The sequence below is a fragment of the Brienomyrus brachyistius genome, chromosome 20 (assembly GCF_023856365.1).
Source record: "Brienomyrus brachyistius isolate T26 chromosome 20, BBRACH_0.4, whole genome shotgun sequence".
Classification (NCBI taxonomy): domain Eukaryota; kingdom Metazoa; phylum Chordata; class Actinopteri; order Osteoglossiformes; family Mormyridae; genus Brienomyrus; species Brienomyrus brachyistius.
Window position 1 is genome coordinate 20157541 of NC_064552.1, and position 23635 is coordinate 20181175.

At 44.2% G+C, this 23635-nt stretch overlaps 1 protein-coding gene across 1 annotated transcript in view; it reads right to left on the reverse strand.

The window, feature by feature from the left end:
• LOC125715929 (potassium voltage-gated channel subfamily H member 1-like) overlaps positions 1–23635 on the reverse strand; it is a 91399-nt gene that overhangs the window by 22681 nt on the left and 45083 nt on the right. Inside the window, exons 9-11 of the mRNA XM_048988012.1 lie at positions 19435–19634; positions 17048–17300; positions 8848–9044 (exon numbers count right to left, since the gene is read on the reverse strand). Coding sequence (XP_048843969.1) covers positions 8848–9044; positions 17048–17300; positions 19435–19634 — 650 coding nt within the window. The remainder of the gene's footprint in view (positions 1–8847; positions 9045–17047; positions 17301–19434; positions 19635–23635) is intronic.

Here is a 23635-nt window from a genome sequence, read left to right on the forward strand (position 1 = left end):
TCAATTAGGTTCTTGTTTTTATTTAAAAGAATCACCATTATCACTGTTTTAATCTGTTTCCCCAGTCCGATCATTGATGTAGTTCACCGTATGTTTGTGTTTTGCCTGAATAAACCCCGTCTTTTTGGATTTCCGTCTGCCCCATCCTGATTTGCCCCAACCTGATTTGCCCCATCCTGATTTGTCTAATGAGTAATATTTCCTTTTGTGTAGAAAGAAATTAATATTTTGATCCATACTCCATTTACGTTTTTCCGTGTGTGGTGGGGTGACATCGAATACTATTTGAATAATAACAGGAGAAATTTGACTAGGGGCGGCATGGTGGTGCAGTGGTTAGCACTGTTGCCTCACACCTCTGGGACCCGGGTTCAAGTCTCCGCCTGGGTCACATGTGTGTGGAGTTTGCATGTTCTCCCCATGTTGTCGTGGGGTTTCCTCCGGGTACTCCGGTTTCCCCCCACAGTCCAAAGACATGCTGAGGCTAATTGGAGTTGCTAAATTGCCCGTAGGTGTGCATGTGTGAGTGAATGGTGTGTGAGTGTGCCCTGTGATGGGCTGGCCCCCCATCCTGGGTTGTTCCCTGCCTCGTGCCCATTGCTTCCGGGATAGGCTCCGGACCCCCTGTGACCCAGTAGGAAAAGCGGTTTGGAAAATGGATGGATGGAAATTTGACTAGTAATTTTGCCTGAAATGCCCATCCCTCGCTAACAGTCCAGTACATTCCTCAATAGCCTGTGGAGTAAGAGAACTGTCAAAGAATCTGTCAGTCCCCAGCGCTGTGCTCAGCTTGACTGAGACATACGAAAGTCAAAGACGATCCCTCAAGTCTCAGTTATTAGTCCGCTGGTGCAAAACCCGACAGATTCATGCATATACAGATGTAAACCTCTGATAAGGGGCTTTGGGCCAATATTGTCCACAATTCAGAATTGAAGGGCCTTGAAATTCCAAATCAATTCATGAATTTCAATTGAATTTGAACTGCAGGTGGCGTCTGTCAAAATTTGTGGAGGTGGAGGTGGTGGAGTGCTTTAAAAAACCATTTCACATAACCACAAAGCTTTACAACACCAAATTACAATTTTCCAGCCTAGAGTAGAATTTTCCAGTCCACATTCAGACCCCACCCAACCAATCCCACCAGAATTTCTATTTCAAACTTCAATCAGCATCTTTCACACCATCTTTTCAATCCAATATTTTTGCAGGCATTACAGCAAACACAAACTTCAAGTCAAGACAAGTCAAGTCGCTATTAATCAAGTGCAATACCATAATTTCACGCATATGACTGTCATGACCTGCTCGTGCAATCCTCGTGTGTGCCACGCTCCCTCATTAACCCCGTGTGGAATCCCTACGGTCACCAGTCATTCTGCGTTTCCTGCCTTTAGTCTTGTGTATTTAGTCCGCGTTCAAATCTCTTTCCCCAGTCTGGTCATTGATGTAGTCCACAGTGTGTTTGTGTTTTGCCTGAATAAACCCTGCCTTTTTGGATTTCCGTCTGCCCCATCCTGATTTGCCTCATCCTGATTTGCCCGTGCCCTGCTTACTCGTCCCGCACACGCTCATTACAATAACTCGTGCATTATATTGGTCTATATCCATCCATCTTCCAAACCGCTTATCCTACTGGGTTGCGGGGGGTCCGGAGCCTATCCTGGAAGCAATGGGCACGAGGCAGGGAACAACCCAGGATGGGGGGCCAGCCCATCGCAGGGCACACTCACACACGCACACCTATGGGCAATTTAGCAAGTCCAAATAGCCTCAGCATGTTTTTTGGACTGTGGGGGGAAACTGGAGTACCCGGAGGAAACCCCACGACGACATGGGGAGAACATGCAAACTCCACACGCATGTGACCCAGGTGGAGACTCGAACCCGGGACCCAGAGGTGTGAGGCAACAGTGCTAACCACTGCACCACAATGCCGCCCCCATATTGGTCTATATATTTTTTTTATATTTCAGAACACAAAAGTTAAAACAGAATTTAGAAAAAATGTAAAAAAAAAAAAAAAAACAGTGACTCAGATGTAATATAAAGGGATTACCAGCAGAATTCCTCTGAATTCCTGTACTTACATAAGTTGTTTGTACTGTTATATTAAATCAGTTTGTTTGTCAATTTTGCTGCTTTTCTTTTTTGAAACTTGCAAACCTTTGTCCATAAGTAGAAAAGGCTTGACGCATAGGCCTAATTATTAATAAAACATACAGAGGTTGTGTACATAATTTAATGTTTTTATAAGGGGTTTAAGGAATGCCGAATTTATATCAGAGCTGTTTGTGATTTAGCATTAGTGTTTCTTATCGTATTCAGTTAATGAAAAGAACAAATTAAAGCAATATATCTTAATTACGTACTACAACTATTTATGGCTGGGTAATACAAATGGATTAATTATGTATCTTTATGTTTTATGCTGCGGTTTCAAAAAATAACCCACCTTTGGTTATGTGTTCCCATTCTGTGACCCCCCCCCCCCCCCAAAAAAAAATACTTTAAATTTACACTGATACACTGATGTCATAAACGGCCTAGCCAGAGAAGGAAAAAGTGGAAATCTGTTGAAAAGTAGACATTTTTAATCCTTGTGTTATTCTGATGGAACAAATGCAATATTGGATGTGTCACCTACAGAATACATAATCCATCCATCCATCCATCCATCCATCTTCTGTCCTTTATCCGAGTCTGGGTTGTGGGAACAGAAGTCTGAGCAGGGATGCCCAGACCTCCTTCTCCTCCGGGGGAATACCAAAGGGTTCCCAGACCAGCTGAGACATACAATCTTTCCAGCATGTCCTGGGTCTGCCCCGGCACCACCCCCTGATTGGATCGCTTAGCTCTCTCTTCACCATGACAGACAAGTACAATGTCCATGTAACTGCAGTCGCTGGATCAATCCGCCTGTCAGTCTCCCACCCCTCATTCATGAACAAAACCCCAAAATACTGAAACTCATCCTCTGCCCAAAGCAGACAATCCGCCCTTTTCTGGTTGGGAATCTTGGCCTCAGACTTGGAGGTGCTGACACTCATCCTGGCCTCCCCACATTCAGCTGCAAACCGCTCCAGCGCACGCTGCAGGTCACAACCCAATGAACCCAATAGGACCAAAGCGTCTGCCAAAAACCAAAGACATGATCCTGAGGCCCCTGAACCGGACCCCCTCTGCCCCTTGGTTACACCTAGATATTCTGTCCATAAAAGTTATGAACAGAATCGGTGACAAAGGGCAGTCCTGGCAGAGTCCAACACCCCCTGGGAATGAGTCTGACTTACTGCTGGCGATGTGAGCCAAACTCTCATTCTGTTACTACAGGCCCACAACAACGGACTCCATACCCCATACTCCTGAAGCCCCCCCCCCGACATGACCTCCCGAGGGACACGGTCGTACGCCTTTTCCAAGTCCACAGATCACATCTATACTGGTTGGGCAAAAGAGATGATCGAGTGCTCTGCGACCAGGACAGAATCCACATTGTTCCTCCTGAATCAGAAGTTCGACCAACGGACCGACCCTTCCGTCCAGTACGCTGGCATCAGTCTTCCCAGGGAGGCTGAGGAGTGTGATCTGATCCCCTTTCTTGAAGATCTGGACCTCAACTCCAGTCTGATAATCCAAAGTCACTGTCCCTAACCTCCACGCAATTTTGAAGAGGCATGTCAGCCAAAACACTCCCACAATATCCAGAACCTTCAGGAAGTTACGGCGAATGTCATCCACCACCAGGGCTTTACCACTGAGGAGTTTTATAACTACTACTACTACTACTACTACTACTACTACTAATAATAATAATAATAATAATAATAATAATAATAATAATAATAGGTACTTGTTACTGATTGTCATGCCCGCTTCGTCTGATCCTCGTGTGCCACGCCCCCTGATTATCCACGTGTGCTTCCCTGATCTTGCCCAGCTGTGTCCGATTGTTTTCGCCCAGTCTTGTGTATTTGACTCCACGTCTTGCCCTGCCTTGTGGTCTGTCATTGATGTTTGATGTTAGTCAATATCAGATGTTTCCTGGTCTCCGTTTCCCTGGTTCCCTTAATAAATCCCCGTTTTCCCCGTATTCCGCCTGCCTACCTGATCCTTTCGGCCAGCCTGCCCGTCGCACCACCGCCGATCCTGACACTGATCTCCATGCGGGCTAGTCGTTACACCTCCACCATCTAGCTCCCCACAAGAGCAAGCTGGCTACAAAGGGCAGCCACCCATTGCAGCACCCAGGGAGCTGGGGATTAAGGGCCTTACTCAAGGACCCGCGGACATGCTGAGGCCAGGCTTGAACTGCCAACCTTCTGATCACAGGTACAGATCCATGTGTAGCTGAGGCCTATTGGACAAGAACCAAACCAGCTTTCCTGAGTTAGCAAAACTCACCTCCAAATATCATGCTATTCCAGCTTTTTCTGCTCGCATTATGTGAGTCTTCAGTGTATTAGGAAACATTTCAAGCCAGAATTTTGCAATCTAAATGATAAAACCTCATTAAACGTTACAATATTGAACAGTGAGACAAGGACATTGAAATAAAACTTAATTACATTTATCATAGCATTTTGCTTTTTGTTATATTGTTAAGTGGTCCCACATACTGGGAAATTTGTGGGTTGGTGGCAGGATTGGCAGACCAACCACTGGAAAAAAACACTGTACCATCTGGACTAGCGTGGTACTGAGGTATCACCCACTGCATGGCTGCACTCAGGTTCTCATCCCTGCAGTGGTTTGTCGTGTGGCAGGTGTGGAAATATACTGTAATCAGTGCATGCTGCTTACCTCTCTCCTCTATATTATAATCATTTTTTATAATATATCATTTGTTTTATACACACACACACATACAGTATATATATAAAATAATACTCATTATTATTATTATTATTATTATTATTAATAATAAATCCTATAATAATTTCACCTCCTTTCCTGAACTTCAGAAACATCATGTTAGGGGCATGTAATTTACGGCTAGTAGAGTCACCCAGTGTTCTGCAGCCAGACACTCTTCGCTGTGTTCATGTCCCATCTTGGGCTATTCCCTGCCCTGTGCCTGTAGCTTTCAGGCTCCAAACCCCCATGTTCCTATATAGGACAAGCAGGTACAGTATGGAAAGTGGATGGATGGATGGATGGATGGATGGACAGATTAAATGCCATTCTTATGTTGTATGATTGTATTGATCGTCTTTGAATTGAAATAAATGAAATTCTTCTTCCGGTTATTCCAGTCTAAATTCAAATTCAACATCCTACAGGGCGGCCAATTCAATTCAAATTCCGATTCATGAATGGAATGGGCCGACTTTGGAACTGCTACACAGCTTCCTGCTTTCATTCAGATCTAATTGCACACTATTACTGTTAATAAGTATCATAACATTTCCCATTATATTAATTTTCACAAATTAGACTTTCTAATGCTTTTAAGAATAGATGTAAATGTAAATGTCATCATGTAAATGTATGAGGCCACTTTGAACTGACATCTTAGTTTTGCATCTACAGAATGCATCGTCGCATGCTGGAACGCATCACGATACTGACGGGTCAGCTGCGCCACCACTGCCAGTGAGGGATGATTGATCTTTTTGCATCAAATCAGAAAAGTCACATGCTGAAGAGTTACACAGCATTTACAGCCAAGCCAGTTCATTGTCAGGCAAACGAGTCAAAGTGTATGACCATGATTTATGAGAACGTCGCTGATAAGACCTTCAGGAACATGCAGAGTTACCCATTACTACCCAACATGCAAAGCGCACAGCTTAATTAATTTACTGGGGTGGTTTACTGCACTGGCATCCATCCAGGGTATTTCCTGTGTCTCCTGGGACAAGCTCCAGGCTCACTTTAACCTTGCACTCGATAATGAGATGTTTGTAAAGGTACCTAGGATTTTTCTCATATCCCAACTTACTCTCCAACGAGACGGACAGACACAGGTCAGAATGAAGCTTGGGGTTTGAGCGTAGAGTCGGCCATTTATCCAACATTCCTGGAGCAATTTTTGGGGTGAGGTGCCCAATACGGATATGATCACTCTACCAGGTATGGGATCTGAACCAGCGACCTTCTGGTCTTTCAGTTGCTACTGCATTGGGAAAGTCACATTTTGTTGGACACATCCAATATTGCACCTACTACAATATTGCACCTACTACAGTACAAACCTGTTTTTCATTCATAGTATCAGCAGACAATATACTTACTGTAGTTACAACTGCAGATAATGTCCCTTTGTATGTATAATACATTCAAACGCAAAGCTACATTATTTTTATTGCATTGTTTTTTTTTATCCCTTTTATCATATTTGTCATACGTATGCTGAGTGCAGATTAATCTGACATTAAGCGTCTGCCTCGCACATTATATAATTTGCAATAAATGAATAACAATCCATTAAAACTCCAACCCATTAAATTGAGTGGATACCTGGGGGGAGAGTTCAGCATTTCCAATAGGATTCTGCTCTGACTGTTGCTCTCATAAAATGCTGAAATGTTCAAGTGCTGCAGAACAAATTATTTGATTGCATATAATCAGAAACAAGCCAAATCAAGCTCTCTATTTAAAAGCAGATATGAGTGTATTTGGGTCTAGTGAGTATCAATCATAGATGGTTTGAGAAAATGAGTTATACATAAATGGAGATTTTAAAGATCTTTCTTCATAATCACTGGGGCTAAATGTAAGAAAAATACCATTTCATTCAATTTTATTCATTTTTTTCAATGCAATTTTTATCCAGCATTTTTCTCCAACTCCTTTTCCTAAAGGCAAATAAACCATCAGAGCTGTTTAATGGATAGAGCCATTATTTTTTCTTCTGATAGATTTTACTGCATGTATTTCACACCTCCATTATCAAGATAGATGGTGCCCCACTTAAAACAGCATGTTAAGCAATGATTCAGTTTCAGTGGTCATTTCATTTAATCAATCAATTACCAGTAAAACTCCCACTGTGACACACTGCGGGGTCTTTAACCCTATCTACACCAACCTGAATATGGAAATGGAATACGGTAAACCATCCATCCATCCATTTTCCAAACTGCTTATCCTACTGGGTCGCGGAATACGGTAAACTTTCTACATAAATATATATAATAAACTCTGAGTATTACCTGGTTTTAAAACAGACTGATCCATAAAGGTGTAGAATGTGAAGTGACCCCGCAAACAATTTTTCATCCTAGGAATGTTTACTGAATGTTGTGATTAAGGTATGGAAACAGTCAAAGTGTCCAGTTTTCATGATGCATTTTCCCATTACTACAACTACTGCTACTATTTAGACTGATATTACACAAACAAACGAAGGCATAGTACAGCAGCGGGTAACACTGTGGCTTGGGTTCGAGGCAGGATGGCATGTTCATATTATAGTACATATAACCCTATCATAAAAGAGTATATTATTTAAAAACTTTTTTCAACATTAATTAGGTAATAATTGAGGTAAGTTCAGGCAATAATTTTATCAGTTTCATCATGCAGACATTGACAGAACCTCTGTTAGAATGTAAAACGTGGAAATAACGTTCCCTTAACGTTACAGTAAGAACGTTCTTTGAGAAGACCTTATGATAACATTGGCTAAAGTTCTGGGAAGATTCCCTGTTAGCTGGGGAACCATTAGCATCAGTAGGTTAGAAATGACAATAAACTCAGTGTTGGGCTATAGTGTGAACACACTCTTTACGACACTGGCGTCAACCTCTGCAATATTTATTTGCCGGTATATCACTCGACCCCCCCCCCCCCCGCTCGGTGATAGCACACTCTTAAGGACTCAAACAAAAGCATCTCCGGTATGCGTGGGCTGCTCAATGACCACAGACCCCCTGTCAGATGCTCCAGTCAGGTGTTTCTTTGCCCGAAGTACTTGCTTGTGAATCACTCCTCTGTTTATCACACACTTTTAAACAGGGCGATTCTGCTTTCTAGCAAAATATGAATTGCCATAAACGCTACAGCTCAATGACACATAAGAGGAGCCCATCACCCTGTTCTTTCCACTTAGGCCTGGATTGTGTCTATATAAGATTGTTTTTGCCTTTTTATGATGATAAATGTCAGCATTGTATTTGTGCTCTACGTCATGCATGTTTTATTCAAATACATAGCACTTACTCCACAACATACAGGTTTCCTACAAGTGTGCAAGCTATCAAGGAATTTTTTTAATTACTATCTAACAACAATATCAGTCTCGATGACGGTTACACGGCACCCATGTTCCACATTTACCATAATGCACCTTGCTACCCGAGAAGGAATTTATGCATCACATAAACTCGCCATGAATAGGCACACGAAGCATAAAGCACAAAACCTATAAATGGGATTAATGTTCAGTTAGGTGCAACATCCACTTTCCACATTTCCTGCAATGCAACCTGTAACCCAGGAAAGAATTTACACACCAATGACCAAGAGAAAGATCATCCCCTCGGATGGAAGCATGAAACCAGAGGTAGGTAATTCAGGTCCAGAGAGTAAAGGTCCAGACCAAGATTTTGGTTCAACCAACCAGTTGAGTATTAAGAGTCACAGTCACAGAGTACTCAACTGGTTAGTTGAAACAAAATGTTGGTCTGGATCTTTACCTACTGGACCTGAACCTCTGGACCTCTGAATGAAGCCTGCAAATAGGATTTGCCTCCAGTGATTCAGTGTATTGTGTAGACAGTGGAAGCACAGTGTATTTGTTAGAGGTGGATAATAGATTTCTCTGTGGGTGGGTCAGGAGTTTTAAGAACTGAAGCGGCTAACATCGCAAACCACGGCGATGACACAGGAGGCTCGACTCACCCTCTTCCTCAGGTTGTACGTCAGCACCAGGTTGCGGGAGAAGTGGTTGGAAAAAGCAGTGTAAAACTCCAGCACCTTCTGCAGAGCATCCCGCTTGATGATGTGGAGGTCGCAGTAGGTCAGGGCTCTCACATTAGCGCTGGACTGGGCCAGATTCACCTCCTTCCAGAAGATGTCCCCAAAAACATCCCCCTTGCCTGAGGAGACAGGATTTCACCCACGGTGACAGTGATGTCAGGAATACAAAATTCTAGCCTTCAAAGAACAGTCAATTAATTAGCGTGTCATTTACAAATCAACTGACAGTTAAGCTTGAGCAAAAAGTATCAGATAAAATAGCCTAGCATGTTGTATGTGCAGGAAAATATAAAATTATTTAGAAAAACTAAATAATATATGTAGTATATTCAGACACAAGATTCACTGTTGCTAATTTTCAGTGTAGTTGAGTAAGTTAACCAGAAGGGGGCGTTACACACAGCTGCTTGCTCTACAGTTTGAATAGAACGTATGCACACAGGTGGCACTAGCTGAAGGACTCTGAAGAGCCACTATAACCTAAGAAAACTATGAAAAGTAAGTCTTTGATTCCCAGTACCTGATCATTCATCTTAATAAACAGGCCAAGACCCCTTAGCAAGGCCCTCACACCTCCTATCCCCCCCAGGAAAAGTCACCATTGTCTTTCACATTGCCCCTATGTCAGGCCTTTTGGTGAGTAATGTAACAAAGGCTGCCCCGGGAGGGAGTCCAACAGCAAGAGCAGCAAGCCAAACATCACCAACCACAGGCCAAGGATCCTGGGAGAGCTACTGCATGTTTTGTTTTGTTTTGTTTGTTTTATTATATAAGCACATAAACACATAGAAGTATTGTTTTCTTAAACGTCTCATCTTCATTCAGGTCAGAAAATGGTGTTTCATTCAGTTAGTTCAGTCAGGCTTCCAAAAATGAAGAAGTTTTCCAAAAAGACAGTTTTACTGTTGAGTCTGCCCATGTCACCAGTAAAAGCTTGAGGCAACATTCATAAAGTTCAGTCTTTATACTAATTAGACCTGACATACCTCATAGATTATTTTATTTGCCGGAAGTGGATGTGGACAAAGACCGTGACTTCTTGGGCATGCAATGAACACCAAATCATACAGTCTTCAACAGGGACGGATTATGGGTTATGTGGGCCCCTGGGCAAAACGTTCGCGAGGGCCCCCCCCACCACCACCACCACCACCACCAGCACCACCACCACAACCACCACAATTCAAGGGCCCTTGGCAGCCAAACGCCCTCCCTATAGGGTCAGGGGCCCTTGTAGGCAGAGGATCAAAGAATGTAGGCCCTCTAAAATAGACAAACGAAAATACATTGTTGATAAGCGTTGCAAATTGTTTTGGGCTAGGGGCTCCACGGGCCCCCTGCACCCCAAGGGCCCCTGGGCAGCGGTCCCACTGGCCCGGTCCGTAATCCGTCCCTGGTCTTCAAGCACCTGCAACTGTCAATTTTGCTTCTGCGCCAATGACTGATTACAAGTAGGTTTTGGGGAAACATTTCATTCATTTGTACTTCTGTGTCAGGCCTTCACTGTAGGCTGTGTTGTTCAAATCAGTTTGTACTTTTGCGTTGGCGTTTGATGGTATGTAAGATCGGTGAGCATAATGGAGTTTTCTGTACTGATATGACAACTGAGAGAGATGGATGAAGAGATTCATTTCACATATTTTCAAGTATCGGCAGATAGATTTGATCCTTCAGTTTGCCATCTTTGTCTGTTTATTGCACATCAGTGTGTACACAATATGCCTATTGACATTCCCCAGAGACCGGCAAATGCCCTTCCTGTTCCAGCTGCAGGTGGAAGCCAACAGGTTGCAGCAGCTAGTTACAAAATATCCTCATTATATTATCCTTCATAATTTTGGAAGACTGTAATGGTCCACACTGACCAAGCGAACTACTCAGAATCGTTCGGGGTCCACGTCGACACAACGCGTAACTACATTTTTGGTGGTGCACGTTAGCCTGTGTCGTAACTATGTCTCAGGCTTGACGCAGGAGGATAAATCAGCCTAAGGCTCTGGGCTGTGAACATTAAAACTGACAAAGAACTTTGTCAGAACCTGCCCAGCAGTGTTTGGTTAAATAGAATAGTGATCCTTCATTTGTCTCTGTGGGGAAACTGGGTTGTATCGCATATCTCTCCATGAGACACACAGACGTATAGACTGGTAAAAGCAAGCTTGGTCAAAGCACAGGGTCAACCAGCATCCAGCAGCTCTGGGGAATTTGTGGTTGAGGGTCTTGCTGGGACTGTGTCCATTTCACCTTACTCAAAACCTTGGTGACCAGGTGACCTATAATTTGCCACTTGTTTTGAATATGCTTGAGGAAACACAGGACATGAAAGCCCCAGTCTTTTTACATGTATTCTCGTCACCATCAAGATTATATCTTTCCTGATCGCCCTACAAAACTGTACAGATTTACAGCAGTGTTTCCCAATCCGGTCCTCAGGGACCCACAGACAGTCCACGTTTTACCTCCTTCATGTGGATTGTCTGGTAGGGAGCTCGGAGGGAGCAAAAACATGGACTGGATGTGGGTCCCCGAGGAATGGATTGGTAAACACTGCTCTACAGTGTAGGTACCTGAGTAAAACACCCAAGTGTTACAGCTGACTATGGGCTGACAGCTAAATTTTTCCATCTACGACACATGGCCAGGGTTTGAAGGAAGTTCTGCAGGAATGAATTGAGGGATACATCTGCCGAAAGCCTGGTTTATGCATTCATTACCTTGACACTAACAGCCTCTTACTATACAGGGACACACTAATCATGCCCTGGCCTCGCATTATGGCCGACTGCCAGACTTGGAGGAGAATATGAAGCATCACTTTAAACCCTTAAACAGACTCACCCCAATGCATCGTGGGTAAGTACCACTTCCATATACCCCAGCCCTGTTTTGTCATTCATAATCAACCAGATCATGTTCAGGATTCAGATACACTCTTCATATTTAAGTCTAGATTTAGCTCTCCAGTCTGGCCTTTAGCTACAAAAGCTGAAAGACGATGGCTCCTGTGCGTAAAGCTCTTTGCGAGGCAGGCAGCCAGTGCCGTTAACCTAATGTTGCATGAGATTGCACTCTCAGTGCTCGCGTCTCGATTGGTTGACAGTCTCAGGTCTTCCTCACGGCTGTGTATTTCTGCTGCCTTTTCATCTTTATGCTTTAATTTATCGCGCCAGCTTTTAATTGCGTATCTCTGCTTCTGTACAGCCCAAACTACTTCCCAGCACAATCCAAAGCCGCTTTTTCCACTTTCTCTACTCTGTCTCCCATGTAGCTGTGAGATAACAGACTGTCAGCTGGTCCCTGACGGCCGGCCTGTGAATAGTACTTAGAGAAAGGATCCACGTGTTGGCCGTTGTACTGACACAGATATCAGCATCAAGCTGCTCAGATCTGGGCCATTTCCATCCATACGGTACATTACTGCCATAAAACCAGCACCTTTTATGGAACGCACTTTTGCAAAAATGGGTTATCATGTATAAAATTCAATTAAATTATTATTTAGGAAATAATAATACAGCAATTAAAAGAAAGGAGCCTAAAGTTGAATTCTGGCACGTGCACACTGTGGTGCTTTCATTTTGGGGATTGTGGGTACAGTGCTGATTTTCACAGAATGTATCTGTAATTTCTGCAGGACGTCTGATATAAAGAAACAGAACATTGAATAGGAAACAAGCCATTAATTGGGATTTGAACCACAAGGACACAAAGTAGTTTAACCTTTTCTTATAAAATATCTCTCTCTATATTTTACATCCAGTCAACTCCAATGTTCTGATTGATAACTTTCCATTGAAACTTTCCCTCCTTTATTTTGACTTCTAAGCCCCTCATATAACAGCCTGGAAATCACTAGATGGAAATAACAAAGGACGCCATTGGGAGACACAGCTGGCTTGCTAACCCTGCCCAGGCAGTCCATTATCGTATCAGGGCTACGGTGCAGCCAAGTGACAAATCGATACACCCTGTGCTCTGCAGAGAGGTTATGCTCAGTCTGTCATATAAATATCTGGACACTGTAAAATCATAGATCTATAACAAAGTAACAGAGTTCCCTCAATATATCATGCTGAGACCAAAATCACATACACTGATTACTGTACACTCACTTTATCAGATATTCCCAGGTAGTACTGGGCAGGACCCACTTTGTCTCCAAAAACCACATCAATGGCAGATGAGTTTGAAGAAGCCTTTCTGCACACTTTCTGCTCTACTGGGTTGATTTTTGCACTTGTGGTTTTCCTGTTAGCTTTAAGAAGGCTGGTCATTCTGCTCAGACCTCTTATTAACAAGGGGTTTTTGCCACATAACTGCCCCTGCCTGGATGCTTTCTGTTTATCGCACTATTCACTGTAAACCTTAGACACTGTAGTGCTGAAAATCCCAAGAAATTAGCTGTTTTTGAGATACTGCAACCACCACGTCTGACAGCAACAATCACAGCATGTTAAAGTCACATAAGTCAGGTGTCTTAGACATTCTATTGCCTAGCTGAACAGTGTGTGAACCACTTGAACCCACCTGTGTGCTGTACGTACTGGGTTACAGCCACTGGAGAGTTTGGCTGTTTGCATGAGAAAGGTTTAACTAATAAAAGATTCCGTTTTTCATGTACAAGAACACATCAGGTTAACATAACAATAATTTTACTGGTAACACTTCACTTGGCACATTAATGATGTAGTAGTACAGGCTTACTTAATGCATTAATTAACCAGTAACTATGTGTTAAGTACAGTCCCCATGTTTATTCACCATTGATCAATCATGACAGTTCATGTATTTCATGGGGAGACCTACATTAGTTCATGATTTGTTCATGAGTATTAAATGAGTTAATTAATTTTTGCCCCCTCAAGTGATATCTTATCATTATTAACTAATGAGTTAACTGTTAACTAATATAGAGCCTGAATGGAATATATGAACAGTCATGCATCATTAATGATGAACATGCACGGGATCAGTACATAACTAACACTTAGTTACTGGTTATTTAATGCATTTGAAGTAAGTGTGTACTACTACATTATTTGTGTCCCTTCAAGTAAAGTGTGACCATTTATATTGATACAAACATTTATTTTTTTAGAAGAATATTATATGAATATTATGCACTGAATGTTTTCAATGCTGAATGAATTTAAAGTTTCAGAGTGTTTATGTAAAAATTATGGACCTTAAAAGTAAACGTATATTAATTAAGTGCTAGCAGGTAAAACAGCACTGTCACACCAGTCCTGATTCTACTGCATGTGCTGGGAATCTGGCTTTGGAGGTCGACGAGTAACGTGAAACCTGAGGAGGTTGGCGGTGACATGGCAGAGGGGACGGGAGACAGACTGTGGCGGTCGGCCGCATCGCGTCACTCCTGCGTGTCTGTGCAGTGTCTCCATCCTGTCTCCCTCGCCACTGCTGACTGCTGCATGAAACGAAACAGCTGGCCAACTCTAAGGCCATCCCTAAGAGCTCTGTTGTATACTGTCATATTTTTACATTGAGCCCAGTTGATGAAAGTGTCAAAAAGAATTCTGGAGGATGACAGTGTCACGGGACGTGGTGCGCGAGCGCGGCGGAGAGCGGCGATTGTGCGGAAGGAGGAAGCAGGCAGGCAGGATACGGGACGAACGGGGTTTAATCGGGAATACGGGGATCTCACGCAAACAAACATCGATGAACATCAATGACGGACACAGGACTCGGGTAAGACACGGACTGAAATACACAGGACTGATTGAAAATAATCAGACACAGCTGGGTACAATCCGGGAAACACACGTGGGTAGGCAGGGGGCGTGGCACACAGGAGGAGCCGACGAGCAGGGCATGACAGACAGTTACAAAGGAAAATTAAAAATAAATGATGTCCACTGGATGTCACATTGACCATCATTTCTTTACCATCCACTTAATATGTAACAAAAAGGAATTACTGATAGGAATTAGGATATATAACCTTTGTCCTGTTTGATTCTCCAGCATAACTGTGCTTGTGTGAGACAGACGGTTCATTTTCAAACAGGATCATTTCAATAACTTGCTATGGTTGAGAGAGGTTTGTTCTTTCAATTAACAGATTATTCTACTGGATTTTCATGGATGACTTTCAAACACATGCAGTGTTACTGAATGATACTACAGAACATGCTATGTTCTTTTACACAGTACTTTAATTATAAATACACCTGGTAAAATAAAATTGGGAAAAAGAAAGAGACCTAAGTTAATGTGAGATTTTTTTTCTTGTATATGGTATAGTGTACATTACAATATGTGATAACTGACTGTTTGTTGTGCTGTTTGATATCTCAGAATGTTGTTTTTCCTGTTTCCCGTAGCAGTAATTCCCATCAGATAACTTTAGGTTTATGGTGTTTTACTCTTTCCATTTCCCTGACCTTCCAGACCACACAACAAACAATTCATCGTCTAGATGCATTTTTCTCAACCTGGTCCTCAGGGACCCCCAGACAGTCCATATTTGTGCTCCCCCCCCTAGCTCCCAGCAGCACCTATACCAATTATTCTGTATTCTTGATTGTTTGGAGAGAGCAAAAATTTGGACTGTCTGAGGCTCCCCGAGAACCAGGTTGAGAAATACTAGTCTAGGCGGCTCTTTACCTTTTCAAACAGGAATCACAAGGATAAGGAACAGGAAGGCAGACAGCAGGTAATGGGTCTCCTAAAGTATACATAATTACATCGGAATGTCATTTAAATCCCATCTACTGACAGAAGACGTTCAGGATTTCCCAAGCTCAGAAACATACAGTTTTCAGACAGTGTAAATTTTACTAGAGTGCAGAACATATCGCAGCATAAAGATCTCTAGATGGTGCCAAAACTCATTTATGTCCAGCCTCAGTTCAAAGGTACACAATTTAATTTAAGATTATACTTCACATTTTAATGGGGTGAAATTTTAAAACCTCGCATTATCATCTAAATACTTTACTCTTTTAAGGCCAAACAATCGGGATGGATTCTCTGCGCTGGTTGGCGGTTGTTTTATATGGTGTCCTTGTGGTTAGTAACAGCTGGGATAGAGCTGTGGGTAATGATGCGGAAACAACCCCCCAGAGGGACACCCAGGCACTGGTGAGCCTCTTGTTTTTGCAGTGGATATAACGCTGGGACAGGACTTGGCTCCCCACAGGGCCGCGTGCCTGCGAGCTGAGGAAGCTGCTCCCCATTACCTGCTGTCCATCTGAAACTGAGCTTTCTTCATGTGGTACTTTGTGGTTCTGCTAAACTTAAGTGCTGCTACACTCCACACCTAATTCAAATTTTAACTTTAGCTAGTCAACAATTTTAATAGAGTAAATCATTGCCTCACTGACTACCCATGTACCTGTATGCGACAAGTAACACATGTACGAAGCATAGAAAGCCTACTAGTGACTAATTAAATTAAACTGTTAAATATATGATGTAAGTATATGTATTTCACATGCAGATTTTCACAGCATTATTATAATGCATCTATGGCAATAACCATCTATAATGAGAGTTTCCTTCTATCAGGCAACACATTATGCACAATGTACATTTACATTTATTTTGCACACTAAGGTATTTTGCATATTTGTACATACATGTTTTTGTAATCTGTCATTTGGTGTTAAGCTTACCCATATGCCGACCTCGTGTCTGTGTTCCTGCCATTTATGTGGATATTGCAACACAGAAATATCACCGTGGGGATAAACAAAGTAATCTGAATCTGAATCTATCCATTTACTGTAACCACGTGTCCTGTTCAAGGCAAGGAACAACAAGGATGGGATGCCTGCCCATCACAGGACACACTCACACGCCATTCATTCATACATGCACACCTACAGTATGGGCGATTAGCCTCAGCATGTTTTTGGACTGTGGGGGGAAACCAGAGTACCTGCAGGAAACCCCACGATGACACAGGAAGAACATGCAAACTCCACACACATGGAGCCATGAAGGATTATTACGGTAATGATATGCAAATTAACACAGTTGTGCATATAATTACTTATAAAGAAAGATAATTATATATGCAAGATATTTATCCATAATTCACTGACATTTTCATCTGATGACAATTTTGAGAGGGCAATGTGACAGACGGAGAACTGACCGAGAATGGCGACGATCTCGTCATCTTGGATAACCTCCAGGGAGCCGGACACCACGAAGCAGAGGCTGTCCACACTCTCACCCACGTGGAAGATGAGGTCACCAGGGGCAGAGTGCACCGTCTGGAAGTCCATGGCCAGGGCCCGCAGGCAGCCGTCGCTGGCCAGCCGGAAGGCAGGGTGCTCCTTGAACACCTTCCTGTTGAGGTGCACGCAGATATCCGCTCTCATGTCTTTCGGGCAGATCTGTAAGACCTGCATGAGGAGAGGACAGCGATTCGTCCATGAGAAACCAGCCTCTCAGCCTCGCTGCATAGCTCACGCACGGGATGTACTGCAGACGCACCACTAACTCAATCTCCATGCAGAAAAGGAGACTCCAGAACACCCCCAAAGACACTGCACCTTAAGCGTTAGTCATTCCAGGTTCTCTGCTACTTCAGCTCAAAGGTCAATATCATACTAAGGGGACGATGAATAGATGCAAAATGGACACCACAGTTACAAACTCTGAACTTAAAAATGGTTCGTTTCTCATAAATTTAAAAGACAGAGATTTTCATTTACAGTAATTTGGCAATACTGGAGGGGCACCATTAATATAGTATTATGCTATTACATATGTATTAATTAAGCACAATCTGAGTAGTAGTTACATACTGATGTTTGTTCATCATTAATGAACTGACGATCTCAAGTAGCGACTATATTTGTTCATGATTTGTACTTAGTAGTAGTAACTGAGTAATTATTAAGTATTTGTGCCCCATCAAGTGTTACCAATATTTTTGTTTAGCACCAACGTGATGTGTAAATTGCAAACATACATGCTGTCAGGAAGTTGACTAGACATAAATGTGGCTCGGCTGAGCCTGCAGTGAATACCCAGGTACTGTACAAGTGTAAGCAGTATTGGAGCAAGAGCTACACAACATCTTAAATAAAAACTCTTGAATTCCTCCGCTAACTTACTACAGATCACTAGGAACAATGGAAAACCAGACACTTGTCATCCAGACAAACCCTGCAAGTAGTTCCAATCTTTTTTGGCTTTTCTGCACCTCAATTCTGGAAGTTCAAACCTCAAAACTCCCCAACACCCAAAGAGAGACAAAAATAAAGTTGCTATAGGAGAAATTCTAACAAACTGTAATATTAATAATAGAGAACATTCTAGAATGATTTTTGTATGAGCTTCATTATATTGCATTGCCAAGGGGAAGGTTGTGTGCGTGTACCACATTTGTTGAGGTGCATCAGTGATAACTGTATTTGAAGGCCATGTTTAATTCATGAGGACTGCACAGCAATCGGTATCTGAATTCAGAATCAATAGGCAGTGACCTCAGTTGACTCAGAGAGGACAGTCAGTCATTTTCTCTTCATTCATGCTACAACCACAATCTACAATACTACTAAATACTGCCACACTCAACATAATTAACATAAATGCATTTAGCAATACTACTAAATACTGCCACACTCAACATAATTAACATATATGCATTTAACAATACTACTAAATGCTGCCACACTCAACATAATTAACAGAAATGCATTTAGAAATACTACTAAATACTGCCACACTCAACATAATTAATATAAATGCATTTAACAATACTACTAAATACTGGCACACTCAACATATTTAACATATATGCATTTAAAGATACTACAAAATACTGCAGCACTCAACATATATTACATAAATCCATTTAACAATGCTAATAAATGCTATAGTTAATATTTAATAAGACTTGACTAAAGTCGGAGATATAAAGAAGAGATATGGGTTAGTGATTGTCACTGCTCTGGGAAGGGTTGTCTGGTGACCATGGTGTGCAGAGTAAGGTAACCTGTAAGTGAATTAATGGGGCAATGAGATGTACTTTATTGATATCCAGAAGGTAATTAGGAACTGACTCAAACAGCAAAAATTCATATGCATGTTAAATCATTACATGTATTACTAGTATGCAGGTATTTTTACACATATATAAGCGATAATGAACACGTCAGATATGTTGCGTTTTATGTAATCATGTCAATCTTTACTTTCCATTATTTTAAATTAGTAAGTAACTGATATCTTTTAACCAGCGTGTTCCATGACATATTTTGCCACTGGAAGTAGTATTATTTGCTTACTTTTGTCATAATTATTTGCATTCATTCATTATTTGGTCAACATAGATATTAAATAACCTTTGAACAATAAACTGAATAAGAATTTGTTAATGGGAACAATCTTTCTTTGAATGAGTTACTCTTGACCTTTTCAACTATGCTACTAAAATATATCAATAACATTTGCTATAGGAAGGCCTACTATGTGTATATAAACAAAGGGAACATGTATGGTGGGGAATGTCTTACGGTCACAAAGTACCTTTTCAGTATCTATTCCTCTGGACATGGACCAGGTGGAGACGATGTAGTCCATGACTCTCTCACTCAGGCCCTTGGGCACCTGGTAGAGCTTCAGGAAGTCCCTGACGCTGTTCAGCATCTCGTGGTACCTGTTCGTGTTGGCGTACATCTGCTGGAAGATGGTGGTCACGTTACCAAAGATGGTTGCGTACAGGAGCGCTGAAAAAAAAGAAGGACACAATGGTTAACGTTGCAGAAGCAACGGTTTTCGGCATATTTAAAGCATTTAAAGTAGGCTTACTGGGATGTTTTCACTTTAATCCAGGGTCTCTCAAACCATCCCTGGGAGAAACACTGCTTTAAGTCTCCAAAGGCAGATTATCTTATATGCACAGCACTAAATGATTTCGGTGTGTCCTCCTGCTACACTGGCATCACTTAGATAACTGCAGAATAATACGAAGAAGGCAGAAGAGACTCTGGCCATGACCAAGAGGGTGTTGGGGAACAGCAATAATCAACAGGCAAAAATTGCACATTTCTGTATATCAGGTGTGCATCACACAGCCAGTAGGTCATTTCACAGTATGTTTAGGACAACTTCAACAGATTAACATCCATAATAACATTATCATTAGCTCGGATAGGTGGCGTGTGACTGTGTGTGTGTGTGTGAGCTTGGCTAGGTGGCGTGTGACTGTCAGTATGTGTGTGTGCTTGGCTAGGCGACGTGTGACTGTCAGTGTGTGTGTGTGTGTGTGAGCTCGGCTAGGTGGTATGTGACAGTCAGTGTGTGTGTGTGTGTGAGCTCGGCTTGGTGGCGTGTGACTGTCAGTGTGTGTGTGTGTGTGAGCTCGGCTAGGTGGCATGTGACTGTCAGTGTGTGTGTGTGAGCTCAGCTAGGTTGTATGTGACTGTCAGTGTGTGTGTGTGAGCTCAGCTTGGTGGCGTGTGACTGTCAGTGTGTGTGTGTGTGTGAGCTCGGCTTGGTGGCGTGTGACTGTCAGTGTGTGTGTGTGTGTGTGTGTGTGAGCTCGGCTAGGTGGCATGTGACTGTCAGTGTGTGTGTGAGCTCGGCTTGGTGGCGTGTGACTGTCAGTGTGTGTGTGTGTGTGTGAGCTCGGCAAGGTGGTATGTGACTGTCAGTGTGTGTGTGTGTGTGTGTGTGTGTGTGTGTGTGTGAGCTCGGCTAGGTGGCATGTGACTGTCAGTGTGTGTGTGTGAGCTCGGCTTGGTGGCGTGTGACTGTCAGTGTGTGTGTGTGAGCTCGGCTAGGTGGCATGTGACTGTCAGTGTGTGTGTGTGTGTGTGTGTGTGTGTGTGTGTGTGTGAGCTCAGCTTGGTGGCGTGTGACTGTCAGTGTGTGTGTGTGTGTGTGAGCTCGGCTAGGTGGCGTGTGACTGTCAGTGTGTGTGTGTGAGCTCGGCTAGGTGGCGTGTGACTGTCAGTGTGTGTGTGTGTGAGCTCGGCTAGGTGGCGTGTGACTGTCAGTGTGTGTCTGTGAGCTCGGCAAGGTGGCGTGTGACTGTCAGTGTATGTGTGTGTGAGCTCGGCTAGGTGGCGTGTGACTGTCAGTGTGTGTGTGTGAGCTCGGCTAGGTGGTATGTGACTGTCAGTGTGTGTGTGTGAGCTCGGCTAGGTGGTATGTGACTGTCAGTGTGTGTGTGTGAGCTCGGCTAGGTGGCATGTGACTGTCAGTGTGTGTGTGTGTGTCTGTGAGCTCGGCTAGGTGGCGTGTGACTGTCAGTGTGTGTGTGTGAGCTCGGCTAGGCGGCATGTGACTGTCAGTGTGTGTGTGTGAGTTCGGCTAGGTGGCATGTGACTGTCAGTGTGTGTGTGTGAGTTCGGCTAGGTGGTATGTGACTGTCAGTGTGTCTATGAGCTTGGCTAGGCGGCGTGTGACTGTCAGTGTGCGTGTGTGTGTGTGTGTGTGTGTGAGCTCACCTAGATGGCATGTGACTGTCAGTGTGTGTGTGTGAGCTCGGCTTGGTGGCGTGTAACTGTCAGTGTGTGTGTGTGTGAGCTCAGCTAGGCGGCGTGTGACTGTCAGTGTGTGTGTGTGTGTTTGTGTGAGCTCGGCTAGGTGGCGCGTGACTGTCAGTTTGTGTGTGTGAGCTCGGCTAGGTGGCGTGTGACTGTCAGTGTGTGTGTGTGTGTGTGTGAGCTCGGTTAGGTGGCGTGTGACTGTCAGTGTGTGTGTGTGTGTGAGCTCGGCTAGGTGGCGCGTGACTGTCAGTGTGTGTGTTTGTGTGTGTGAGCTTGGCTAGGTGGCGTGTGACTGTCAGTGTGTGTGTGTGTGTGAGCTCGGCTAGGTGGCGCGTGACTGTCAGTGTGTGTGTGTGAGCTCGGCTAGGTGGCGTGTGACTGTCAGTGTGTGTGTGTGAGCTCGGCTAGGTGGCGTGTGACTGTCAGTGTGTGTGTGTGTGAGCTCGGCTAGGTGGCGTATGACTGTCAGTGTGTGTGTGTGAGCTCGGCTAGGTGGCGTGTGACTGTCAGTGTGTGTGTGTGAGCTCGGCTAGGTGGCGTGTGACTGTAAGTGTGTGTGTGTGTGTGAGCTCGGCTAGGTGGCGTGTGACTGTCAGTGTGTGTGTGTGAGCTCGGCTAGACGGCGTGTGACTGTCAGTGTGTGTGTGTGTGTGTGTGAGCTCAGCTAGGTGGCGTGTGACTGTCAGTGTGTGTGTGTGTGAGCTCGGCTAGACGGCGTGTGACTGTCAGTGTGTGTGTGTGAGCTCGGCTAGGTGGCGTGTGACTGTCAGTGTGTGTGTGTGTTTGTGAGCTCGGCTAGGTGGCATGTGACTGTCAGTGTGTGTGTGTGAGCTCGGCTAGGCGGCGTGTGACTGTCAGTGTGTGTGTGTGAGCTCGGCTAGGTGGCGTGTGACTGTCAGTGTGTGTGTGTGAGCTCGGCTTGGTGGCGTGTGACTGTCAGTGTGTGTGTGTGTGTGTGTGTGTGTGAGCTCGGCTTGGTGGCGTGCGACTGTCAGTGTGTGTGTGTGTGTGTGTCTGTGTGTGAGCTCGGTTTGGTGGCGTGCGACTGTCAGTGTGTGTGTGTCTGTGAGCTCAGCTAGGTGGCGTGTGACTGTTAGTGTGTGTGTGTGAGCTCGGCTAGGCGGCGTGTGACTGTCAGTGTGTGTGTGTGTGTGTGTGAGCTCGGCTTGGTGGCGTGCGACTGTCAGTGTGTGTGTGTGTGTGTGTAAGCTCAGCTAGGTGGCGTGTGACTGTCATTGTGTGTGTGTGTGTGTGTATGTGTGAGCTCGGCTAGGTGGCGTGTGACTGTCAGTGTGTGTGTGTGTGTGTGTGAGCTCAGCTAGGTGGCATGTGACTGTCAGTGTGTCTGTGTGTGTGTGTGTGAGCTCGGCAAGGTGGCGTGTGACTGTCAGTGTGTCTGTGAACTCAGTTAGGCGGCGTGTGACTGTTAGTGTGTCTGTGAGCTCGGCTTGGTGGCGTGTGACTGTCAGTGTGTCTGTGTGTGTGTGAGCTCAGCTAGGTGGCGTGTGACTGTCAGTGTGTGTGTGTGTGTGTGTGTGTGTATGTGTGAGCTCGGCTAGGTGGCATGTGACTGTTAGTGTGTGTGTGTGTGTGAGCTCAGCTAGGTGGCGTGTGACTGTCAGTGTGTGTGTGTGAGCTCGGCTAGGTGGTGTGTGACTGTCAGTGTGTGTGAGCTCAGCTAGGTGGCGTGTGACAGTGTGTCTGCGTGAGCTTGGCTTGGTGGCGTGTGACTGTCAGTGTGTCTGTGTGTGTGTGTGTGAGCTCGGCAAGGTGGCGTGTGACTGTCAGTGTGTCTGTGAACTCAGCTAGGCGGCGTGTGACTGTTAGTGTGTCTATGAGCTCGGCTTGGTGGCGTGTGACTGTCAGTGTGTCTGTGTGTGTGTGTGAGTTCCGCTAGGTGGCGTGTGACTGTCAGTGTGTCTGTGAGCTCGGCTAGGTGGCGTGTGACTGTCAGTGTGCCTGTGAGCTCGGCTTGGTGGCGTGTGACTGTCAGTGTGTCTGTGTGTATGTGAGCTCGGCTAGGTGGCGTGTGACTGTCAGTGTGTCTGTGAGCTCAGCTAGGCGGCATGTGACTGTCAGTGTGTGTGTGTGTGTGAGCTCGGCTAGGTGGCATGTGACTGTCAGTGTGTCTGTGAGCTCGGCTAGGTGGCATGTGACTGTCAGTGTGTGTGTGTGAGCTCGGCTAGACGGCGTGTGACTGTCAGTGTGTGTGTGTGAGCTCGGCTAGGTGGCGT